Consider the following 21,640-nt stretch of genomic DNA (forward strand, 5'->3'; position numbering starts at 1 on the left):
AGCAGATGACTGAGGATGCAGATTTTATTTTTGCAAGTACTGGTCTGATATTAATTTGAAGCAGTGGGCTGAGTTTCTTGTAAAAGTATTGGTGGTCGGGGTACATGGAGGATCTGATACTATATCAATATTTTGTATCCTGGTAGCAACAAAGATGTCTGAAGGCGTTATGGACTTGGTGCATGTACATCTTCGCATTCATTTTGTGCAGTGCCTATTTTGCTTAAATTAAAATAGTGTATGCAGTTTTTGTACAATTTCATAGCTAACATAAGATCATTTGAAATAGGAGCAGGAGTAGGTCATGCAACCATTGAACCTGCTCTGCTGTTCAAAAAGGTCATGCCTGATCTGATGTAGCCTTAACCCCACTCTCCTGCCTGCCCCCAATAACTCTTGACTCTCTTGTCGATCAAAAATCTGTAATTTCACCTTAAATATATTCAGTGACCCAGCCTCTACTGCTCTCTGTGGAAGAGAATTCCAAAGACCCCCTAGGAGAAGACAACCTTCCTCATCTCCATCTGTACCCCCTAGTTCTAGATCCCCCCCTCCGCCCCCACCATGAGAGGAAACATCCCATCAGTATCTATCCGGTCAAATCCCCTCAGAATCTTCTATGTTTCAATAAGATCACCTCTCATTCTTCTAAACTCGAATGAGTATAGGCCTGACCTGGTCAACTTTTCCTTGTAGGACGCCCCTTCATCTCAGGAATTAGCCAAGTGACCATTCGTGCTACACAAGTGCCTGGTAATGACCATCTCCAGCAAGAGAGAATCCAGTCATCTCCCCTTGGTCATTCAGTGGCATTACTATCATTGAATTCCCCCATTATCAACATCCTAGGTGTTACCACTGGCCAGAAACTGAAGTGGACCAGCTGTATAAATGCTGTGGCTACAAGGCTGGGAATCCTGTGATGAGTAACTCCCCAAAGCCTGTCTACCATCTACAAGGCACAAGTTAGGAGTGTGATGGAATACCCTCCACTTGCCTGGATGAGTGCAGCTCCCACAACACTCAAGAAGCTCAAAACCATCCAGGACAAAGCCTGCTTGATTGGCACCCCATCCACCACCAATGCACAGTAGCAGCAGCGTGTACCATCTACAAGATGCACTGCAGCAACTCACCAAGGCTCCTTAGGCAGCACCTTCCAAACCTGTGACTTCTACCACACAGAAGGGTGAGGCAGCAGATTCATAGGAACACCATTAGTTCCCCTCCAAACACACACCATCCTGAATTGCAACTATGTTACCGTTCTTTCACTATCACTGGGTTAAAATCCTTGAACTCCCTTCCTAACAGCATTGTGGGTGTACCTACACCACATGGACTGCAGTGGTTCAAGAAGGTGGCTCACTACCACCTTCTCACAGGCAATTAGAGATGGGCAATAAATGCTTGCCATCCCATGAACGATTTTTAAAAAAGAACCTTCTTTGAACTGCTTCCAATGCAAGTTTATCCCTCCTTAAGTAAGGAATTGCTTAACATACTTTTGAGTTCTATTCCAAGAAATTGCTGTGGGACAGGGGCTGTACCAGCCTCGCCTTTTCAATGGCAAACTGCCCTTTATCACCATCTTTAAAGTTGAGTACCTGGAGTATATAAATATATTCAACTTGAAAACTGAGACTGTACAGCTAAATCCTTCTCATCTCCTAGTCCCTAACAACTTATTACCCTGTCCTCAACACGCTGCCCTCATCTCGGAGAGATCCATGTTGATTACAGAAAGGATAAAGGGGGCAAACAGTGAACAAAGTTACAAGTTTCTTTGGTGCACTAATCTTCCTCCTTCATTTTGTATTGACATTTGGACACCTCGACTGGACTTCCTATTTCATCGTTCATGCATGTCCCAATGCAGTTAGTATATCTCCACCAATGGCTTTTGTTCCTCTCTTTGGAATCAGCTCTCTTGGTGCCTCAATATTCTACCCTTTTAATCATTTGCATGTTGCCCTGTGGGAATAGTGTCACTTTATGCTATGTGCTGACAACACCCAGCTCTGTTGCTGTACATCTGCATTATCAGCCTGCCTGTCCTTTGAAAAATGTGCATTGAGTCAGAACCCCTATTTTGAGAGTTTGATTACACTTACAAGATATCATCCCATGACAATGTATCACTCCATAAGGCCAGTTATTCCTTTGCTGTTTCTGCATTCTGCTGATAGCTGATTCAGAGCACCCAGTCTCACAGGGCTTGGTGCAGCCCTTCCTTTCTGCTGCAGATGACATAAACTGAAAGACTAAACATTACAATTAGAACATTACAGCTACAGGCCCAATTAAAGGAAGAGGAAAGAGGTACTCAGATTTTTTAAATGTTTAAAATATCTGGTTTTTAAATTTCAAAAACTGGAATTTTTTTTTCTGTACAGCACACATTGCTTTTAAATATACTTACTTGTATCTGTCATGCCTATGTGGAGAACTGAAATTGCAAGGTTCTGTTGAGCTAAATGTGATGATTCATTCAAATATAGGCAGGTAGGAAAAGCTGCCACTTGTAAAGCAAAAGTCTGCAAAGCCCAAACTGTTCCTGGTTTTTCCCAAAGCTATGAAAGGAAACTGCAGCTACTATGAAATGCCAAAATGTAGTCTGAAAGCTGTTGTTCTCACCTGATGTGCACAAAGCTGATTTCAACTACAGCTGAAATTCAGTGCTGTAAGCTTTCTGGGCCTGGAGAGCTAGAAATGACTGGTTCCTGATTGGACTGGTATTTTTTGTTTTGTACCTTGGCTCTCCAGCCTGTGATGTTTGGTGAACTGAGGCTGAAGTTTTCTTGTTTCCCAATCTTTAGCAGAGGGCAAGGAACAGGGCAGTGGAGAAAGATGGGAGCGAGAATGAGGGAAGAAAGATGAGTAAGGTGCAGGAAGAAAGTTTGGGATCGGTGAAGAAGCAGGGACTTGAGTTTTTGGGGGTTATTGAGACACTTTTGTTTCACCTTTTTAACTTATTAAGCATTACCATGAGATTAAAACAGTTATGAAGAATTCTCAGCAGTATATAGGTACTCCCTCTCTTGTTAAACCTGGATAATTTCGATTTGGTAATGACTTGCTAAGTTTGACAAGAATACGATCATGGAAGAGTTCCTGGAATCTGAAAATTCAGGTCATTTGCATGCCTTTTACCTTTGTGTAAAAGTCAACTTTATGCATGACCTTTGGCCTAAAAAAATCATTTTTCCTATACCTCGTGTAAAGGTTGACCCTGCTTTTTCAGCAATAGTACAGTGTTGTGATTAATTTTTATTCATTCATGGGATGTGGGCGATGCTGGCTAGGCCAGCATTTTTTGCCCATCCCTAATTGCCCTTGGATGGTTAATAAATGCTGGCCTAGCCAGCATCACCCACATCCCATGAATGAATTTTTTTAAAATTACTTGTAATTACTACAGTTAATTAATTTAAAGGCATATATGGGAGCCTTTAGATTTCCCCTCAGCCAATTCTGGTGGTAATGTCCTAAGCCAATTGATAGAGATCATGTGGTACACATTAGTCCTAACGATGTCTTCGAGAAAGAGTAAGTATATAGCTCAATTTAAACTAAAAATGGCATATGGATTAATGAGCATTGGCAAAATGGTCATATTATCACCCAGAGCGCTGTCGGACTCCACGCTCTCAAAAGTGAAGAAAAATGATACCTTAGAATTCCAGGCCAGTGCCAGGTGGTGCACAAGGTTCATGAAAAGGTGTGATTTAGTACTCCCTCAGATTCTATGTAACACAACTCACAGCACCTGCCACCTGAACTCGACAATAAAATAATCAAATTCCACCATTTTGTCTTCCAACATCGAGAGAAGAATGCATATTGATTTGGTCTGCATTGAAAAATGATGAAATGCTAATGAACTTCAACATGCTAGCAAACATCCGTGAGAAGACTGGGCTCACAGTGGTTCCATCGTGTATGACATGACACAAAATTGAAGCCGATGTTGATATTCAAGTGCAGAGCTTTCTGAGAAATTTCAGAAAGGTATTGCCTTCCATATTCACAAAAGAGGCTGGATTGATGAAGGTGGTTGCAAGAACTGGATCAAAGAACTGTGGAATTTTGAGACCAAGAGCATTGTGCAAAGAAAAATAAATGTTCATCTAGGTCTAGGACATGTTCAAATGCCACCTTGTGAAGGATATAATCTGTGATGAGATAAACTAACACCAGTGGTTTTACACAGGTCGTTCAACTTTTGGACATATGTATAAATAAACCTCTGAAGGATAGTATCTGAGAGATGTGGAACAATTGGATGTTGGAAGTTGAGAAAACATTCACTAAAGGTGGAAATGTGTGAGGACTAGCCACATTGTGTCAGTGGATTGTAGACATGTGGGATGAACTTGATCCCAATATTGTCACAAAATAATTTCTAAAATGTGAATATCTAATGCGCTTGACAGTACTAAGGGCAGATGCTTGTGGAATGATTCCCAAGTTAGCCGCACCACTGATGGTGATGAAGATCCATATGATATACCAGCAGGCCATTGACCAAGCTGTTATTAAATAACCAGGCCATTGGGACACATTGAACAGTGATCAGAGTGATTTCAAAGGATTTCATTGTGAAATGTTGTAGTTAATTCATTATGGTATATATTTATATTGTGTTGGATGAAATGAATATAGTTTGTAATGTTTAAATAGTGAATTATTATTGGAATTAATGAATTCCTTTGCATTGTTGATTTTTACTCTACCATTCTGGCAGTCTCTTTTTGGTGACCAAATCAAGCACGAATGTAAATCTCTCAAAATCAGCCTCATGGCTTTTGGCCTAAAAAATTGGCCTCCAGAGTTCTACTTTTACACAAGTATATTTGGTCAATGTTGAAGCGCTCCTAAGTTTTTGGCCATGCACCAATTGATTTAGATTCTGCTATCTGATGAGCTCATGAACTCATACAAAACTATTCTCTTTTCACCTTTCTTCTCCCCTAACCAAATCTGCCATTACCTCTGAACTCAAAAAAGACTTGAATGGGTAAGCAGCAGCACAGCGAGGGCTATTGACACCACATTCTCAATGCTTGGAGTGAACTGCATTTCATGTCACTGCAATGTTGCCAGATAGGGCTTAAATCAAGTAGGTTAAAGCTTCATTCAACAGTTACGTGTTTTCATAATTTCTGGTGTCTCTTGGGAAATCTAATAACTGGGAAAGCCTTTTGTTTCCAGTTTTTTGACGTGACAGTACTATTTGTTTGAATCTTTAGGTTATTGATTCTAAGTGAGAACAGAAATTGGCTTTGGTTCAGCTCAGACTGGGGGAAGGTGAAGAAAAGAGACAGTGTTTCTCATAATAGAAACCTGGTTTATGTTCAGTTTCCCCTGACTTCATTGTCATTGCCAGGCAACCGCTGTTTAAGGAACCATTCTTCCAGTTTTTTTATTCAAGCTTGTTTACTCTAAGCATGAGCAGTAGCCATATGACATTAGAGATCTGTTTATTTGCAGTTTTATCAAGGTTTAGGTTTCCCTTAAGAAATAACTGACCTGGTATCTACTTTTGAGCAAACATATTCTTGGAAGGCATTTTAGATAATCCTGCAATGAAGTATGTGGCAAGGATGGCTGCTTATTGGCTGTGGAGCACTTCAGAATGTTCTGAGGACATAAAGATGCTATATAAACGTAAGTCTGTTCTTTAATTTCAGTGCAGTACTGAGGGAGCTTGCACTGTCGGAAGTGCCGTCTTTCGGCTGAGACGTTAAACCGAGGCCTCGTCTGCCCTCAGCTGGACGTAAAAGATCCTATGGCGCTGTTTGAAGAGCAGGCGAGTTCTACCTCGTACCCTGGCCAATCAGTATCACTGAACCAGATTATCTGGCCATTTGTCTCATTGTTTTTGGGACCTTATGTGCAAATTGGCGTCCACGTTTCCGATATTACAGCAGTGTCTACACTTAAACAGTGTATCATTGGCAGTAAGGCATCTTGAGGTTGTGAAAGGTGCAAGACATCTTTTCTTTTATTTCAGTTTCTTATTGATCAACCATAACAGTTCCAAAAACTGAAAGCTGTAATTTTTATGTACATTCTGCTTTTAGATGCACACAACTGGAAGGGCTACTAATCGCTTAGCAGACTTGCTATGGTGCTTGCTGTGCTACCTACCGAACAGTTGTCAAAATGGTGAATGTTGCAATTAACTGTACTAATATGTATATTAGTGTTGCTCAATAGTAATTGTTGGTTAGCTATAAATGTTAGTGACATTTTGGCCAAATGCACTGATAGAAATTGCCTTGCATACACAGTCTTACACATTGCAAGTATATATAAAGTCATAAGCATTTGTCACCATTCTTTTACCAAGGAAGTGAAGTACTCGCAATTACCATTAAATGTCCTCAGACTCTGCTTTTTGTCTTAAGATTTTATCAACAAATGCACAAAAATGTCAAAGTTCACATGCATATACTGTAGAGAAGAGATTGAGATCTCAGGCCCAATGACTGCCTGTTGCTCAATTAATTTACTGATCAGAAAAACAAAGCCACATGTGACAACTGGCAAATGCATTGGACAACATGAACCTGGTTTAATTTTTTTTTAAAAGGGATTTGTTGTTCATCCGTAGGTCTGAAAAATGTGTTCCAGAAACTTGTGGGCAAAGTCATGAGGAAATTTAATTCATGGGGGATGGAATAACACAGTTACTGGCATAAAGTTACTGCAAAGCAAATTCTATAACAGTGAGCCACATTGCAGGAGTACCCCTAGTATGTATTTACAGATCAATAATCTAAAGCACAAAGTTTGACACTTTTTTAAAAAGTAACATAGAAACTAGGAGCAGAAGTAGGTCATTCAGCCCTTTGAGCCTGCTCTGTCATTCATCATGATCATGGCTGATCATTCAGCTCAATAGCCTGCTCCTGCTTTCTCCTCATATCCTTTGCTCCCTTTTGCCCCAAGAGCTATATCTAACTCCCTGAAAACATACAATCTTTTGGCCTCAACTACTTTCTGTGGTAGCGAATTCCACGGCTCACCACTCTCTGGGTGAAGAAATTTCTCCTCATCTCAGTCCTAAATGGTCTACCCCGTATCATCAGACTGTGACCCTTGGTTCTGGACTCCCCCACCATTGGGAGCACCCTTCCTGCATCTACCCTATCTAATTCTGTTAGAATTTTATGAGATCACCCCTCATTCTTCTGAACTCCCACGAATATAATCCTAACCGACTCAGTCTCTCCTCATATGTCAGTCCCTCCATCCCAGGAATCAGTCTGATAAACCTTCGCTGCACTCCCTCTATAGCAAGAACATCTTTCCTCAGATAAGGAGACCAAAACTGCACACACTGTTCCAAGTGTGGTCTCACCAAGGCCTTGTATAATTGTAGCAAGACATCCCTGCTCCTGTACTCGAATCCTCTCACTATGAAGGCCAACATACTATTTGCCTTCTTTACTGTCTGCTGCACCTGCATGCTTACCTTCAGTGACTGGTGTATGAGGACACCCAGGTCTCGTTGCACATTCCCCCCTCTCAATTAATAGCCATTCAGATAATCTGCCTTCCTGTTTTTGTTACCAAAGTGGATAACCTCACATTTATCCGCATTATACTGCATCTGCCATGCATTTGCCCACTCAGCTCGTCCAAATTACACTGAAGCATCTCTGCATCCTCCTCACTGCTCACCCTCCCACCCAGTTTTGTGTCATCTGCAAATTTGGAGATATTACATTTAGTTCCCTCATCTAAATCCATTTATCATTTAGGACTCTGAGAACTCTTGAACAATTCCAGCAGCTACCTTTTAAAATACCCTCTGGACACTGTTACTATTTAACTAGATAGTTGCTTAACCTTGGGGCACATTCAAATGTGCCCTATGTCAGGTTGAACAATATATTCTGCAGTTTTCCTGTTTAAGTGAGATGACTGTAATAGCCATCTGCTGCAGTTAACTTTCTAACATGACACTTAATACACATCAAGTGTGGCATTTTCTTTCTATGGATCTTGTGGAATAGGTGCAGATCATGTAAGTACATACCTTGCTTATTTGTGGCACCTAGAGGATAAAAATTTACTGGTCAGTCTTAATTTTAGACATGCGGGATGTGGTCATAACTCGATCAGAGGATAAACTCCTTGAATATAACCTGTAATTGTTTGATTGTAACTACGTAAGGCTCAAATTCATCCCTGGGAGATGAATGTGATTTGTCTAAGCTAATGATCACAAGCCACAGACAGTTGACACTTCACATGGTGAGAAGTTAGTAACTTAAAATTAACATTAGTGGGGGAACTTAACTGAAATAACTAGAAAGTCAAAACTTTTTGTATTAAAGATGCATAAAAAATGGTCTGTGTACAGAAATAACTATGAATATAAATTCAGTCAAAAGGTTATATTCTGAAAATGGTTGGATGTTTAGGAGAGGGCGAGTAGGCTGGTGGAAAAGCAGATGAAACTGATCTAGGTTAACATGAAATCCAATTTTACTTGAATATGCTTACAATAAATAGAAAATGCATTTAAAATGCAGCTTCCTATTTCAAGGTGGCAAGTTACATCCTTTCCTGGTACGTTTTCAACCTCGGACCGCTGATGGGGTCCCAGAGCATTCCCAAGTTGTTATTACTTAGCAGATTTGTGAATCTTCCTGCATTTGTTAAAGTAATAGTATATCTTTTCTGTTGTGGTGTAATTAAACATCTAAAGCAATGATAACACAATTTTCCTTTTGGTAATTAATGGCCCTTTGAAAGTTAAAACCAGGAGGTGCTCAGAACTGTCATAATGCATTGAATTCCTGGAACTGCATCTGTATTTTCAAAAAAAAATATTGAAAACAACTTTATGGCACCATTTGCTCAACTGGTGTCATTTCTGGAATTGATTGCAGTCATTACTGGAGTTCATTTTAAATAACTTATCACCCCCCAAGAGGAAATCTCATCAGAGAAGGGTAAAGGACTAGATTATGAAATTCAAATGTTCAGGGCAAACAATTAAAGATTCGGAACACTTGACTGTTATGTAGATTCAGTACTTCATTTCTGCTTGTGCTCACTTGTATTAGTTCAGTTTCATGGACAGCATGAGTGGTTCCACTCCTATCTATCCATGTGCTGCTAGAGCTTCTCCAGCAAATGCTTCTTATCCCATCTTTTCACTGTTGCCTGTGCAGTCATGTAAGGTTTCTAACCTTTGGTCACGCTGGAACTTGCGCTCTTCCTCAAGATCATCCTTGGGCCTTGGGGCCACCTCCCACAGTGATGCCCAGCTATACTTTGTGCCGCCTCTCTGAACCCCAAAACTACCTATATGTTGTCTAACATTGTCATAAATGAGTTACTATAATTCTGCACTTCAACATCAGGAAGAGCAAAACCATCTTTTTAGGCCCACCGCAAATGCTGCTTCCTACCACTGATTCCATTCATCCTCTCAACAAGGTATTTAGATAGAACCAGTGAGCAGAGCATCCTGTTTGATCCTGAGCTAAACTTTAAACTGCACGTTCTGCTTACCTTTGTAACGTTGCCCTCCTACATCACTAAAATCCCTTAGCACCTATTGTGTTACATTTGAATTCCATGTCTTCTGTAAACCTCTTTTGCAGAGTCGATTTATTGACATGCATGTTCTACTTCCCCAATGTCCTGTCCTCACTGACCTGCACAGGTTACTTTTCTCCTATTATATTGAATTTTAATTCCATCTTCAAATCCCTGCAGAGCTATACCCCACCTCATCTCTGCAGCCTCTTCCGAATTGATACTGCACCAATGTACTACATCCTACTGTACTCTCTACACATCCTCCCCAGCCCTCCACCCCTCAACAGTCCCTCAGTGTTGAGCTATTTCTGTGGCTGAAGATTGGAAATGCTGCAACTTTCAAAAAAAAAAGTAGCTTTTCAAAATAGTTGGTAATGCCATGGAGCGCCACTAGTGCAGTAATTTTGTTTAAGGTTTCATCTCTGGAATTGTAGTAAACTTGATTCTGAAATTGCGACAACTCCTCATTTTGTTTGGATTTTTTTCCTGCATAAAGCTTATTCACTTACACCCAAAATTCACAGTATCTTTTCAAACTGTTTGGAAACCCAAGGTAGGCCAATTACTTATATAGTATATAGACAGTCATTGTTATTTGCCAATGATAGAAGTTACACTTTGTGGATGGATACCTCCTTGGTCAGTTTTCCTTGTTTATTGAAGGGAGAGGAAAAAGATGAGCAGGAAATGAAATAAACCATGGAAATATATTTGTAGGAAAATTTGAAGCTAGTAGATTTTTTAATATATTTTTCTTTCAGTTATTTTTTTAATACATCAATTTGTGTAAATGGTAGATTAGGAGCAGGGCACATTGATTTGTAATGCAGTGCTGACCTATTGCAAATTAATTCAATGGTGAAACTAACAAGCATTTACCCTTCTTTGTTTTATTTTATAGTCCCAGAAATCCTGGATAGAGAATACTTTTACCAAGAGGGAATGTGTATATATAATTCCAAGCTCAAAAGACCCACACAGGTAAAGAAATTTGTATTTAATTGTGATTGTTTTGAATTTTTGTTTTGAAAGTCGGATGCGACTTTTTCCTAACGTAATTTTTTTTGTGTGGGTTAGTGACCAAAACTGGAACGCATTATTTTAACCTGTTCTTAATGAAGGGCAAATGGTATTGGAATGCCTGGGTTGGTTTAAAAGTATGGGCACAGCGCTATATGCTTTTGTTCAGTTTTGTGGAACTTCTGTGCTTACTGATTCTTCCATAACAATATCCAGTATGTCTGAAATTTCCTTCCTGATCTTATTCAGCAGCCTAAGGAATCTTGTTTTCTTGTGTCCTGTCAAAATACCCCTTCTCTCACTGACTTCAGAATTCTCTTGGATAATGCATGTGCTTCAGAAATTGAATAGAGTTACTAATATTCTATAACTTAGTTGTTTATCTTCTCTTTTGCAACTATGCTCTCAGAAAAAAATTGTTTGGTAATCTGTCCAACACTTATTTAACGTATCTTCCTCCTCATATGTCCTTTTTGTTCTGTATTAGCAAATTCAAATACTAAATGTCCTTTTCCCCTGGAAATTTTACAAAATTGCAATCAAAATTCATCCATTTTGGAGAATGCTTACTCAGTTTGCATTTATTATTCTGGTGCATATGTTTAGTTTACAAACTTGACTTTAGTTATTTAACAAATATCACTTTTCAGTAATATTTCCTAGTTAACTACTTAGATTCCTTTCTAAGACCGTTTGGCTGGATTGTCTTGATTCTGATTTTGGTCAGATAATTAATGTATAGTGCTATGTCCAAAGAAGTTCCATTAATATATTATAGTGACATATTCAGGGAACAGGTGAATAATGGCAGCATCCTGAGAACTTTGTCCCCGTGTCTAATTTGGTTAATGGACATTAAGGGCTTTTAATATGAAAGAGTTGTCAATCAAAATCAAGCCTGAAATGAGACAAGAGGTGAAGAACTTTTCCCAAAATAGTGGGAATGTAGAATAGACTCCAGTTAAAGACTGGTTTATTCATTTTGAAAATGAATGACATAAATTTGTTGAAGTATAGAACTGAAGGGTATCAAGGTAACGGCAGCTGACAATGACCTAGTCAAGCATGTGTACGCTGTGCACTACAATTTGTCAACATTGAATGATGAGAGTCTTAAGATTGGATTGATGCCTTGGAGTTTCATTATTTTTTTCTGGCGATCACAGAAATTTTTACTTTGGAGGTTTAATTAGAGTTCCTGAGTGTCTCAACATTCTGTGATCATGTTGCATTATCCCTCCTCATTGTTCCTGACCTGCCTGAAGCCTTTGACATTGCTGACCACATACACCATCCTCTTCCAGCACCTCTCCATCATTGTCCAGCCGAGAGGGGCTGTCCTTGCTAGGTTTCACTCCAACCCAGAGATTCTGCAATAGCTTGCCAGCCACACAATGTATCCCTGAAATTCCACTGGAATCAATCTTTGGACCTCTCCTATTTCACATCTTCAGTACATGCTGTCTCTGGAAAATATTAACTTATACAGTGTTAAGTTTCATATCTACACTGACAACACCCAGCTCTACCTCACCCCTTTAGATCCCTCTGCTTGTGTTGTCAGACTGCTTATCCAACATCACATCCGGGAGGAGCCTAAATTTTTTCCAGTTAAGCATTGGGAAGACCAAAACCATTGACTTTACTGTTTCAAATTGGCTTCCCTTGCCAATGATTTCACCTCCCTCCCTTACCACTATCACATGCTGAAGTAGACTGATTGTAACTTTGCTGACCTATTTAACCCTGAGCTAACCTTTCAGCACCATGTCCTCTCTGACTGCCTACTTCCACCTCCAACATCACCTGTTCTGCTCCTGCCTCAGCTTATCTGCTTTTGATACTTTCCCCTATGCTTTTGCTAACTTCAGGCTTGACTATTCCAACACTCTCCTAGCCAGTCTCCATCTTCTCCCTCCATAAACTTGAGCTCAACCTAAATTCTGCTGCCCATATTCTAACTAGCACTAAATCTTGCTCACCCATTACCACCCATCCTTCAACCATGTTCTCTGGCCTATGTTTTTCCTCTGTCCACCAACATCTTGTTTTTAAAGTTCTCATCCTCATGTTAAAACCCCTCCACAGTCAGATCACCCCCGCCCCCCCCCAAAAAAAAACAATCTCTCATCTGCTTCAACTCCAGAAACCACCAACTCTGGCATCTTGTGCATCCTACCTACTGCTCACCCCATCATTGGCAGCTGTCCCTTTGATCCTAATCTCTGGAGTTCCCTCCCTAAATCTTTCCATCTCTCATCCTTTAAGAAGGTTTGATGGTGTCTCTTCAATTTCTACTTTTACATTCCAGTATTTTTATGGTGGTGACATTTTCTTGGTTTTAAAAATAAGTTAATGCCATTTTTGCAGCTGAAATCTGTCTCGTCTACAAAGGGTCCAAACCATGAAGATATTGGCTACTGAGACCAGAGGTCTGACAGTGATCCCAATTTGCTCCTGATATGCTGCTGTTTTACTGACTAGAAATCTCATCATTTGCCATGTGTATATGGAAGATTGTTTCACAAGTTTTTATTACTTTTGTTTGGTCCTAGATGCCTTCCAGGATGTCAGATATGCCAGCAGTTGGTCAGGTGAGTTTTCAATGACACTTTTTAGTGTTTCAGGAGCTGTTTGAGATGGCTGTGATTCTCAACAAATCTAGAACACTGCTCGAGCTACATACCTAGAGGGACATTCCATACCCTGGTATAATTAGAGATTTCTGGCCTCTAGATAAATGTATAAACTTGTATTTCAACTGCGAAATTTCTTATTTTCCCATTCCAACTTCATTTATTTCTGTTTACATTTTTTAGACTTTTTGGCTAATTATACAATTTTTCTAGAGTTTTGATCCAGTTAAATAAAAAAACGTTGCTCTGTTTTTCTGCAACCTATTACTGTAAAATGTACAAGAACAGTATTTACTAATTGTTCTATATCTGTAACAAATATATATATTAGACATATACATAAAATACACAGCAGTATGTCTTTCACCTCCAACCCCTTCTTTTAACTTCCCAATTTAGAGATTGATTCTGCCACATTTTAGGAAGTGGGACCCTAATCTTAAATGATAAAACTCATAGATTATGGGGCAATGTAAAGGTAGAAGCTGAGTTCCTCAGAAATAGTGGTACAAAGACCAGGACACCAGGGGATTAAATTTTTGAGTAAATTATGATTGCGTGTACCCGCTGGAATATTGGCCTGTCTTACACAATAAAATTTAGAAAGGTGTAAGCTAATTTTACAGAAGAATAAATGTTATCATTAGCCCTGTTAGGCATATTGGTGTCTAAATGCTGTAGAGGAAAAGTACGCTTAAAGTAATATGCTTTAATGCAGTGATAGTGGTGCTGATCCCATTCTCAACTGTACTGCACTCTGTTTAGGCAGTTGTACTTTTGGAAGGACAACATTCATGTGCAGCTTAGTTTTTCTGAGCATCTGACTCTCCACTGTGTTTTAAATGCCAATGGCAGTGTTGATGTCTTGTAATAAACCTTAACGACGGTAAATTCATGAGTATTTAAAAGCTGCTGATTTGTTAGAATATGCTTTTATCCAAAGTGAGTGACTGCTGCTTCATGCTGAAGTATTCTGCTGAGTGTGTAATTCCAGCCTGATTAAACAACAAGGTTCCAAGTATCTTAGTATGGTTTGTGTTTTTTTTGTACTGGCACTTTTGAGTGCTGCTTGAAGTCCTGGCAGTTTGCCAAACAGAACAAAGTATCAGCAAGATTCCAAATCAAACTTGCTGCTTAACAAACAGCTGTCGATTAGAAAGAAAGACATACAAATATATAGCGCTTTTCATGACCTCGGGGTGTCGGGACTTCACAGCCAATTAAGTAGTTTTTTTGTTATCTGAGCAATTGTAGAGTCAATAGAAGTTATAATATAATAGGTGATTATTGAAGTTTATTGATTCTGTACAGGCGTTAGCTCCCAGATTAGAGCTATCTGTTCCAATCCTGTTTTCCTCATTTCACTTTATAATTTTTTCCTTTTCAATACTTATATCCTTTAAATGATGGGCTCTCCTCCATATTCAGTGCATTCCATGTTCTAATAGCCCTTGGTGGAAAATTGTCATCCATGTCTCTGTTACCTCTAAACTTGACCATTCCAATGCACTCCTGGCTGGTTTCCCACTTTCTGCCTTCAATAAAACTTTTGCTGCCAGTGGCTTATTCATCCATTTTCTTGTGCTCACTAACCTACATTGGTTTCTGATCCAGCATCGCCTCAATTTTAAAATTGTCAACCTTTGTTTTCAATACCCTCAGTGGCCTCGTCCCTATCTCTGAAATATCCTTGAGGCCCACAACTCTCCCATCTCTGCGCTCATCCAATTTTGACTTCTTGAGCATCTCTGATTTTAATTACTTCACCATTGGTGGATGTGTCTTCTGCTTCCAAGGCCCTGAACTCATAGACTCATAGACACTTAATTACAACACAGAAAGAGGCCATTTGCCCCCATGTCTGCACTGGTCAACAAGACCTGACTACACTAAGCCCATTTTCCAGCGCTTGACCCATAGCCCTGGAGGCAACGCAAGTGAATATCTAAATACTGTTTAAATGTTACGAGGGTTTCTGACTCAACCACTCTTTCAGGCAGTGAGTTCCAGACCCCCACAACTCTCTGGGTGAAAAGATTTCTTCTCAACTCCCCTCTTGCCTTCTATCTCTTACCTTAAATCTATGTCCTCTGGTTATTGATCTCTCTACTAATGGAAAAAGTGCCTTCCTATCCATGATCCTCATAATCTTATACACCTCTATCAGGTCCCTGTCAACTTTCATTGCTTGAAGGAAAACAACCCCAGCCTATCCAAAACAAAAACAGAATTACCTGGAAAAGCAAGTCTGGCAGCATCGGCGGAGAAGAAAAGAGTTGACGTTTCGAGTCCTCATGACCCTTCAACAGAACTAGGTGATTCCAAGGAAGGGGTGAAATATAAACTGGTTTAAGCTGGATGTTTCCAGCATCTGCAGTTTTTTTGTTTTTATCCCAGCCTATCCAATCTTTCTTCATAGCTCAGACCCTCCAGCCTAGGCAGCATCCTGGTAAATCTCCTCTGCATCCTATCCAGGGCAATCGCATCCTTCCTATAATGTGGTGACCAGAACTGCATGCAGCACTCCAGTTGTGGTCTAACTAGCATTTTCTATAGTTCCAGCATTACCTCCATGTCTCTAAGTGTAGATATATTTTATCCCTCAGAATTCTTTCTAGTAGCTTCCCCACTACAGTGGTTAGACTGACTGGCCTGTAATTTCCTAGTCTATCCCTTCCTCCCTTTTTTAATAATGGGACAGCGTTAGCAGTCCTCTGGCATCCCACCTGGGGCCAGAAAGGATTTGAAAATTACTGCCAGGGCCCCTGATATCTCTTCCTTTCCCTCCCACAACAGCCTGGGATACATCTCATCTGGGCCTGCAGACTTATCCACTTTTTTAAGACTGCTAAAACTCTGGAATTCCCTACCTAAATCTTGGCCCCTCTTTAGCTCCCCTCCTTTAAGACACTTCATTTGTCCTCATCACCTGAAGTGGATCAATGTCATATTTTGTTTTATAATGCTCCTGTGAAACGCTATGGGATAGTTTATTATATTAAAGGTGATATATAAATAAAAGTTACATAGGACTTAAGAGCAGGAGTAGGCCATTCAATAAGATCATAGCTGATCTGGTCGTAGTCTCGACTCCTCTTCCCTGTTTGCTCCGCCAAAACCCTTGACTCCCTTGTCTAACAGCCTGTTTAACTCAGCCTCCACTATCTTGTGGGGGAAGAGAATTCCACAGACTAAGGACCTTCTGAGAAAAAAATTCGCACCTTATTCTTAAACTGCCTCCCAAGTTCTAGATTTCCCCCACAAGAGGAAACATCTCCTGGTACTCACCCTATCATGTCCCCTCAAAATTTTCTAAACTCCAATGGGTATAGGCCCAAATTGTCCATAAGATAAGCCCTTAATCCCAGAATGAGTCGAGTAAACCTTCTGTTTGGCACGGCTGATGATGAATGCCGAGCTGTCCGAGTCCCAAAGGAAAACTTGAACCAGCTGCCGAAATGGTTTTTGCAATTTGTTTAGTATGAGGTTCTGAAATCAGGAAATGTCCCAGACTACTTGTCATGATTTTACAGTAGAGTAAACATTTATTTTTAAAAAAGCAAAAAAAAACCCCAAAAGTACACTTAAACACAAGAATGGCTTCACACAACAAACTACTTTAAAATAGTTCCACAAGATCTTAACTACCCTCCAAGCTAACCTGTCCCTTTTCTGTTCAGCAACTATCCTTATAGATTTTAAAATATATAAAATTCCAGTAATTTTTACCACACAGTGCCTTTTCTTTTCAGGTGTCTCCTGATGCTGACAGCAACTGGTTCTCCCGGTCTGGCCTTGTTCACACTGTCCTCTGGGAGTTCTGACCAGCTATCCTGCTGTCTTCTGGGAGATCTAAGCAGCTAGCCCCATCTAGGCCTCATATTTCCTTAAGTGCATTCCTTTCCTTTGATATCTCTCTTATCTCAACTAGTCTCTTCAGAAATGCTTCCTCCCCAGAATTGATCAAACTTCTTTCCTTACCCTAGCTCTTAGATTTGTGAAAAAACAAACCTACTCCATCTTTACCTTACTTGCATCTTTTACAACATGCATCTATCCCTCTTTGAACTAAAACAATTCAAAACTACCCCTGTGATTGCTTTATGTAAAACTCTGAAGTTCCTTTTGGTTCATTAACATATCAAAACCATTTCTTACTGTTGGTTTTAGACTCTTGCAGTCACTCTTGGCTCTTCAATTACCATATTTACTACCTCCAACAGCTTGTCTTCCAGTACATAAATGTGACACTGATATTACCTGATGAATATTACCATAGATGCTGAGAGGTGTTTTCCCCTTGTGGGAGAGTCTAGGACCAGAGGGCATAACCTCAGAGTAAGGGGCCCATTTAAAACCAAGATGAGGAGGAATTTCTTCTGTCAGAGGGCAGTCAACCTGTGGAATTCTTTACTGCAGAGGGCTGTCGAGGCTGGGTCGTTAAGTTTAGTCAAGGCAGAGATAGACAGATTTTTTTAATCAGTAAGGGAAATCAAGGGTTATGGGGAAAAGACAGGAAAGTAGAGTTGAGGATTATCAGATCAGCCATGGTCTCATTGAATGGCGGAGCAGACTCGATAATTGGCTGAATGGTCTACTTCTCCTAAGTCTTATGGTCTTACGAAAAGTATTACAATTTTTTGTTTTGACACTTTTCTGAACTGCTTCTAAAGCAATTATATCTTTTTTCAATTAAGGAGACCAAAACTGTACACAATACTCCAGACGTGGTCTTGCCAAGGCCTTGTACAGCTGCAATAAAACTTCTCTACTTTTATATTCCATTCCCCTTAAAAAAAAATTGCCAACATTCCATTTGCCTCCCTAATCCATTTGCTGTACCTGCGTACTAACTTTGTGATTCATGTATCAGGACATCCAGATCCCTCTACCATAGAGTTCTGCAACCTCTCTTCTTTTAAATAGTACACTGCTTTTCTATTCTTGCTGCCAAAATGGACAAGTTCACATTTACCCATATTATATGGCATCTGCCAAATTTTTGCCCACTCACTTAACCTGTCTATATCCCTTTGCAGACTCTCTGCTTCCTCTTGGCAGCACACCTTCCTACCTTTCTTGATGTCATTGGCAAAGTTAGCTATCATACATTTGGTCCTTACAATCTACATCAATGTTTTGGATGAAAATACTTGAGACCCCAGTGCTGATTCCTGTGGTGCTCCACCAGTTATAGCTTGCTAATCCAAAAAAGATGTATTTATCCCTAGTCTATGCTTCCTGTGAGTTAACCAATTTTCTATCCATGCTAATATGTTATCCCCTACACCATGTGCTCTTATCTTTTGTAGTAATCTTTGATGTGGCATCTTATCAAATGCCTCTTGGAAATTCAAGTACACCACATCTATAAGTTCCACTTTATCCACATTGCTTGATATTTGCATAAAGAACTCTAATAAATTAGTTAAATATATTTTTTCTTTCACAAAGCAATGTTGACTCTAAATGATTACCTGAATTTCTAAGAATCCTGCTATAACTGTTATTTTTGGGAGATTTTTTAAGTCTTCTATCATGAAGACAGACACAAAATACCTGTTCAATGCTTCTGCCATTTTTGTTTTCCATTATGAATTCACCAGGACCAACACTAGCTTTAGTTACTCTATTTTTTAGGTTGTTAACTTACTCCTCGGTGATTCTTAAATGCCCCCTGAAATGGCCTAGAAAGCCACTCGGTTGTCTCAAACTGCTAAAAAGTCTAAAAGGAATGAAACCATTGACCTAGGCACTGGAAACGACAACAGCAAACTCAGCCCTGTCAACCCTGCAAAGTCCTCCTTACTAACATCTGGGGGCTAGTGCCAAAATTGGGAGAGCTGTCTCATGGACTAGTCAAGCAACAGCCTGACATAGTCATCCTCACTGAATCATAGCTTACAGATGATGCCCCAGACACCACCATCACCATCCATGGGTAGGCCCTGTGCCACCAGAAGGGCAGACCCAGCGGAGGTGGCAACACTGTGGTATAGATGTGGGAGGTAGTTTCACACTGGGAATCCTCAGCATTGATTCTGGAGCCCATGAAGGCTCACAGCTCCAGGTCAAACATGGGTAAGGAAATCTCCTGCTAATTATAATTACCACGTACTGCCTAATTCTCTTCTTCTCCTCCTCTCTCTCTCTCTATCTCTCTCTCTCTCTCTCTCTCTCTCTCTCTCTCTCTCTCTCTCTCTCTCTCTCTCTCTCTCTCTCTCTCCACCCCCCCCCCCCCCCCCTGGCCGTTGCTTCTCCATGTTGAACACCACTTGGAGGAAGTGTTGAAGGTGACAAGGGTACAGAATATATTCTGGGTGGGGGACTTCAATTGTCCATCACCAAGGGTGGCTCAGTAGTGCCACTATAGACCGAACTGCCTGAGCCCTAAAGAACATATCTGCTAGGCTGGGTCTGTGGCAGGTGGTGAGGGAACCAACAAGAGGGAAAAACATACTTGACCTCCTCCTCACCGACCTGCCTACTGCAGATGCATCTGTCCATGACATTATCAGGAGGAGAGACCACCGTATAGTCCTTGTGGAGACACAGTTCCATCTTCACATTAAGGATAGCCTCCATCGTGTTGTGTGGTATTACTATCATGCTAAATGGGATAGAATTCAAATAGAGATCTAGCAACTTGAGACTAGGCATCCATGAGGCGGTGTGGACTGTCAGCAGCAGGATTGTACTCAACCACAACCTATAACCTCATGACCTGGCATATTCTCCCACTCTACCATTAACACCAAGCAAAGGGATCAACCCTGATCAACTCCACATGATATCAAGCGACAGCTAAAGGCACTGGATAGTGTAAAGGCTATGTGCCCTGATAATCTGGCAATACTACTGAAGATTTATGCTCCAGAACTAGCTGCACCCCTGGCCAAGTTGTTCCAGTACAGCTACAACACTGGCATCTACCCAGATATGTGGAAAATTGCCCAGGCATGCCATGTACACAAAAAGCAGGACAAATCCAACCCAGCCAATTACCACCCCATCAGTCTACACTCAATCATCAGTAAAGTGATGGAACAGTGCTATCAAGCAGGACTTGCTTAACGATAACCTACTCACTGACACTCAGTTCAGATTTGTCCAGGGTCACTCAGCCCCTGAGTGAGGTGAGAGTGACTGCCCTTGACATCAAGGCAGCATTTGACTGAGCGTAGCATCAAGGAACCCTAGCAAAACTGGAGTCGATGCAAATTGGGGAAAACTCTCCACTGATTGAAGTCATACTTAAGTCAAAAGAAGATGGTTGTGGTTGTTGGTCAGTCATCTCAGTTCCAGGACACCACTTCAGGGGTTCCTCAGGGATTGCTTTAGGCCTTAACATCTTCAGCTACTTCATCAATGACCTTCCTTCCATTATAAGGTCAGAATGCAGGGATGTTTGCTGATGATTGCAATGTTCAGCATTCGTGGCTCCTCAGGTACTGAAGTAGTCCATGTCCAAATGCAGCAAGACCTGGATAACATCCAGGCTTGGGCTGGCAAGTGGCAAGTAACATTTGTGTCACACAAGTGCCAGCAATGTCCAACAAGAAAGAAACTAGCCATCATTCCATGACATTCAATGGCATTACCATCACTGAATCTCAAACTGTCAACATCCTGGGGGTTACCATTGACCAGAAACTGAACTGGACTAGCCATATAAATACTGTGGCTGCAAGAGCAAGTCGGGCTAGGAATCCTGCGACCAGTAATTCCCCCCTCAACTCCCCTAAGCCTGTCCACCATGTAGAAGGCACAGGCCAGGAGTGTGATGGAATACTGTCCACTTGCCTCTGAGTGTAGCTCCAACAACACTCAGGAAACTTGACACCATCCAGGACAATACAGCCCGCTTGACTGGCACTCCATCCACAAACATTCACTCCCTCCACCATTGACGCACAATGGCAGCAGTGTGTACCATCTACAAGATGTACTGCAAGAACTCACCAAAGTTCCTTGGACAGCACCTTCAAAACCCACGACCACTACCACCTGGAAAGGCAAGGGCAGTTGACGCATGGGAACACAACCGCCTGGAAGTTCCCCTCCAAGCCACACACCATCCTGACTTGGAAATATATCACCGTTTCTTCACTGTCGCTGGGCCATTATCCTGGAACTCCCTCCGTAACAGCACTGTGACTGTACCTACACCACATGGACTGCAGCGATTCAGGAAGATAGCTCACCACCACCTTCTCAATGGCAATTAGGGATGGGCAATAAATGCTCGTCTAGCCAGTGACACCCACATCCCATGAATGAATTTTTAAAAATCCAGAGCCTATGCTCCCTTTTTACTGTTTTTTCAACCGTTGGAAATAATTCTCTATGGTATCAGTCTTAATTTTGATAACCTCTTGGTTCTGATCTAATGAAAGATATCTCAACTTTTTGAGCCT

The 21,640-nt window shown here is 40.8% G+C and overlaps 1 protein-coding gene across 6 annotated transcripts in view; it reads left to right on the forward strand.

Moving 5' to 3' along the window:
- The window catches only part of trpm7 (transient receptor potential cation channel, subfamily M, member 7), a 137,883-nt gene that overhangs the window by 20,727 nt on the left and 95,516 nt on the right, over positions 1-21,640 (forward strand). For 3 of the 6 annotated variants that reach the window (XM_041174948.1, XM_041174950.1, XM_041174953.1), the window contains 2 exons: positions 10,469-10,548; positions 13,143-13,181. In XM_041174948.1, coding sequence (XP_041030882.1) covers positions 10,469-10,548; positions 13,143-13,181 — 119 coding nt within the window. Of the gene's footprint in view, positions 1-5,693; positions 5,813-6,086; positions 6,172-10,468; positions 10,549-13,142; positions 13,182-21,640 lie in introns of those variants that run through there. The other 3 variants (XM_041174949.1, XM_041174951.1, XM_041174952.1) reach the window with 3 other exon arrangements.

This window comes from Carcharodon carcharias, chromosome 26 (genome assembly GCF_017639515.1).
Source record: "Carcharodon carcharias isolate sCarCar2 chromosome 26, sCarCar2.pri, whole genome shotgun sequence".
NCBI classification, from domain to species: Eukaryota; Metazoa; Chordata; class Chondrichthyes; order Lamniformes; family Lamnidae; genus Carcharodon; species Carcharodon carcharias.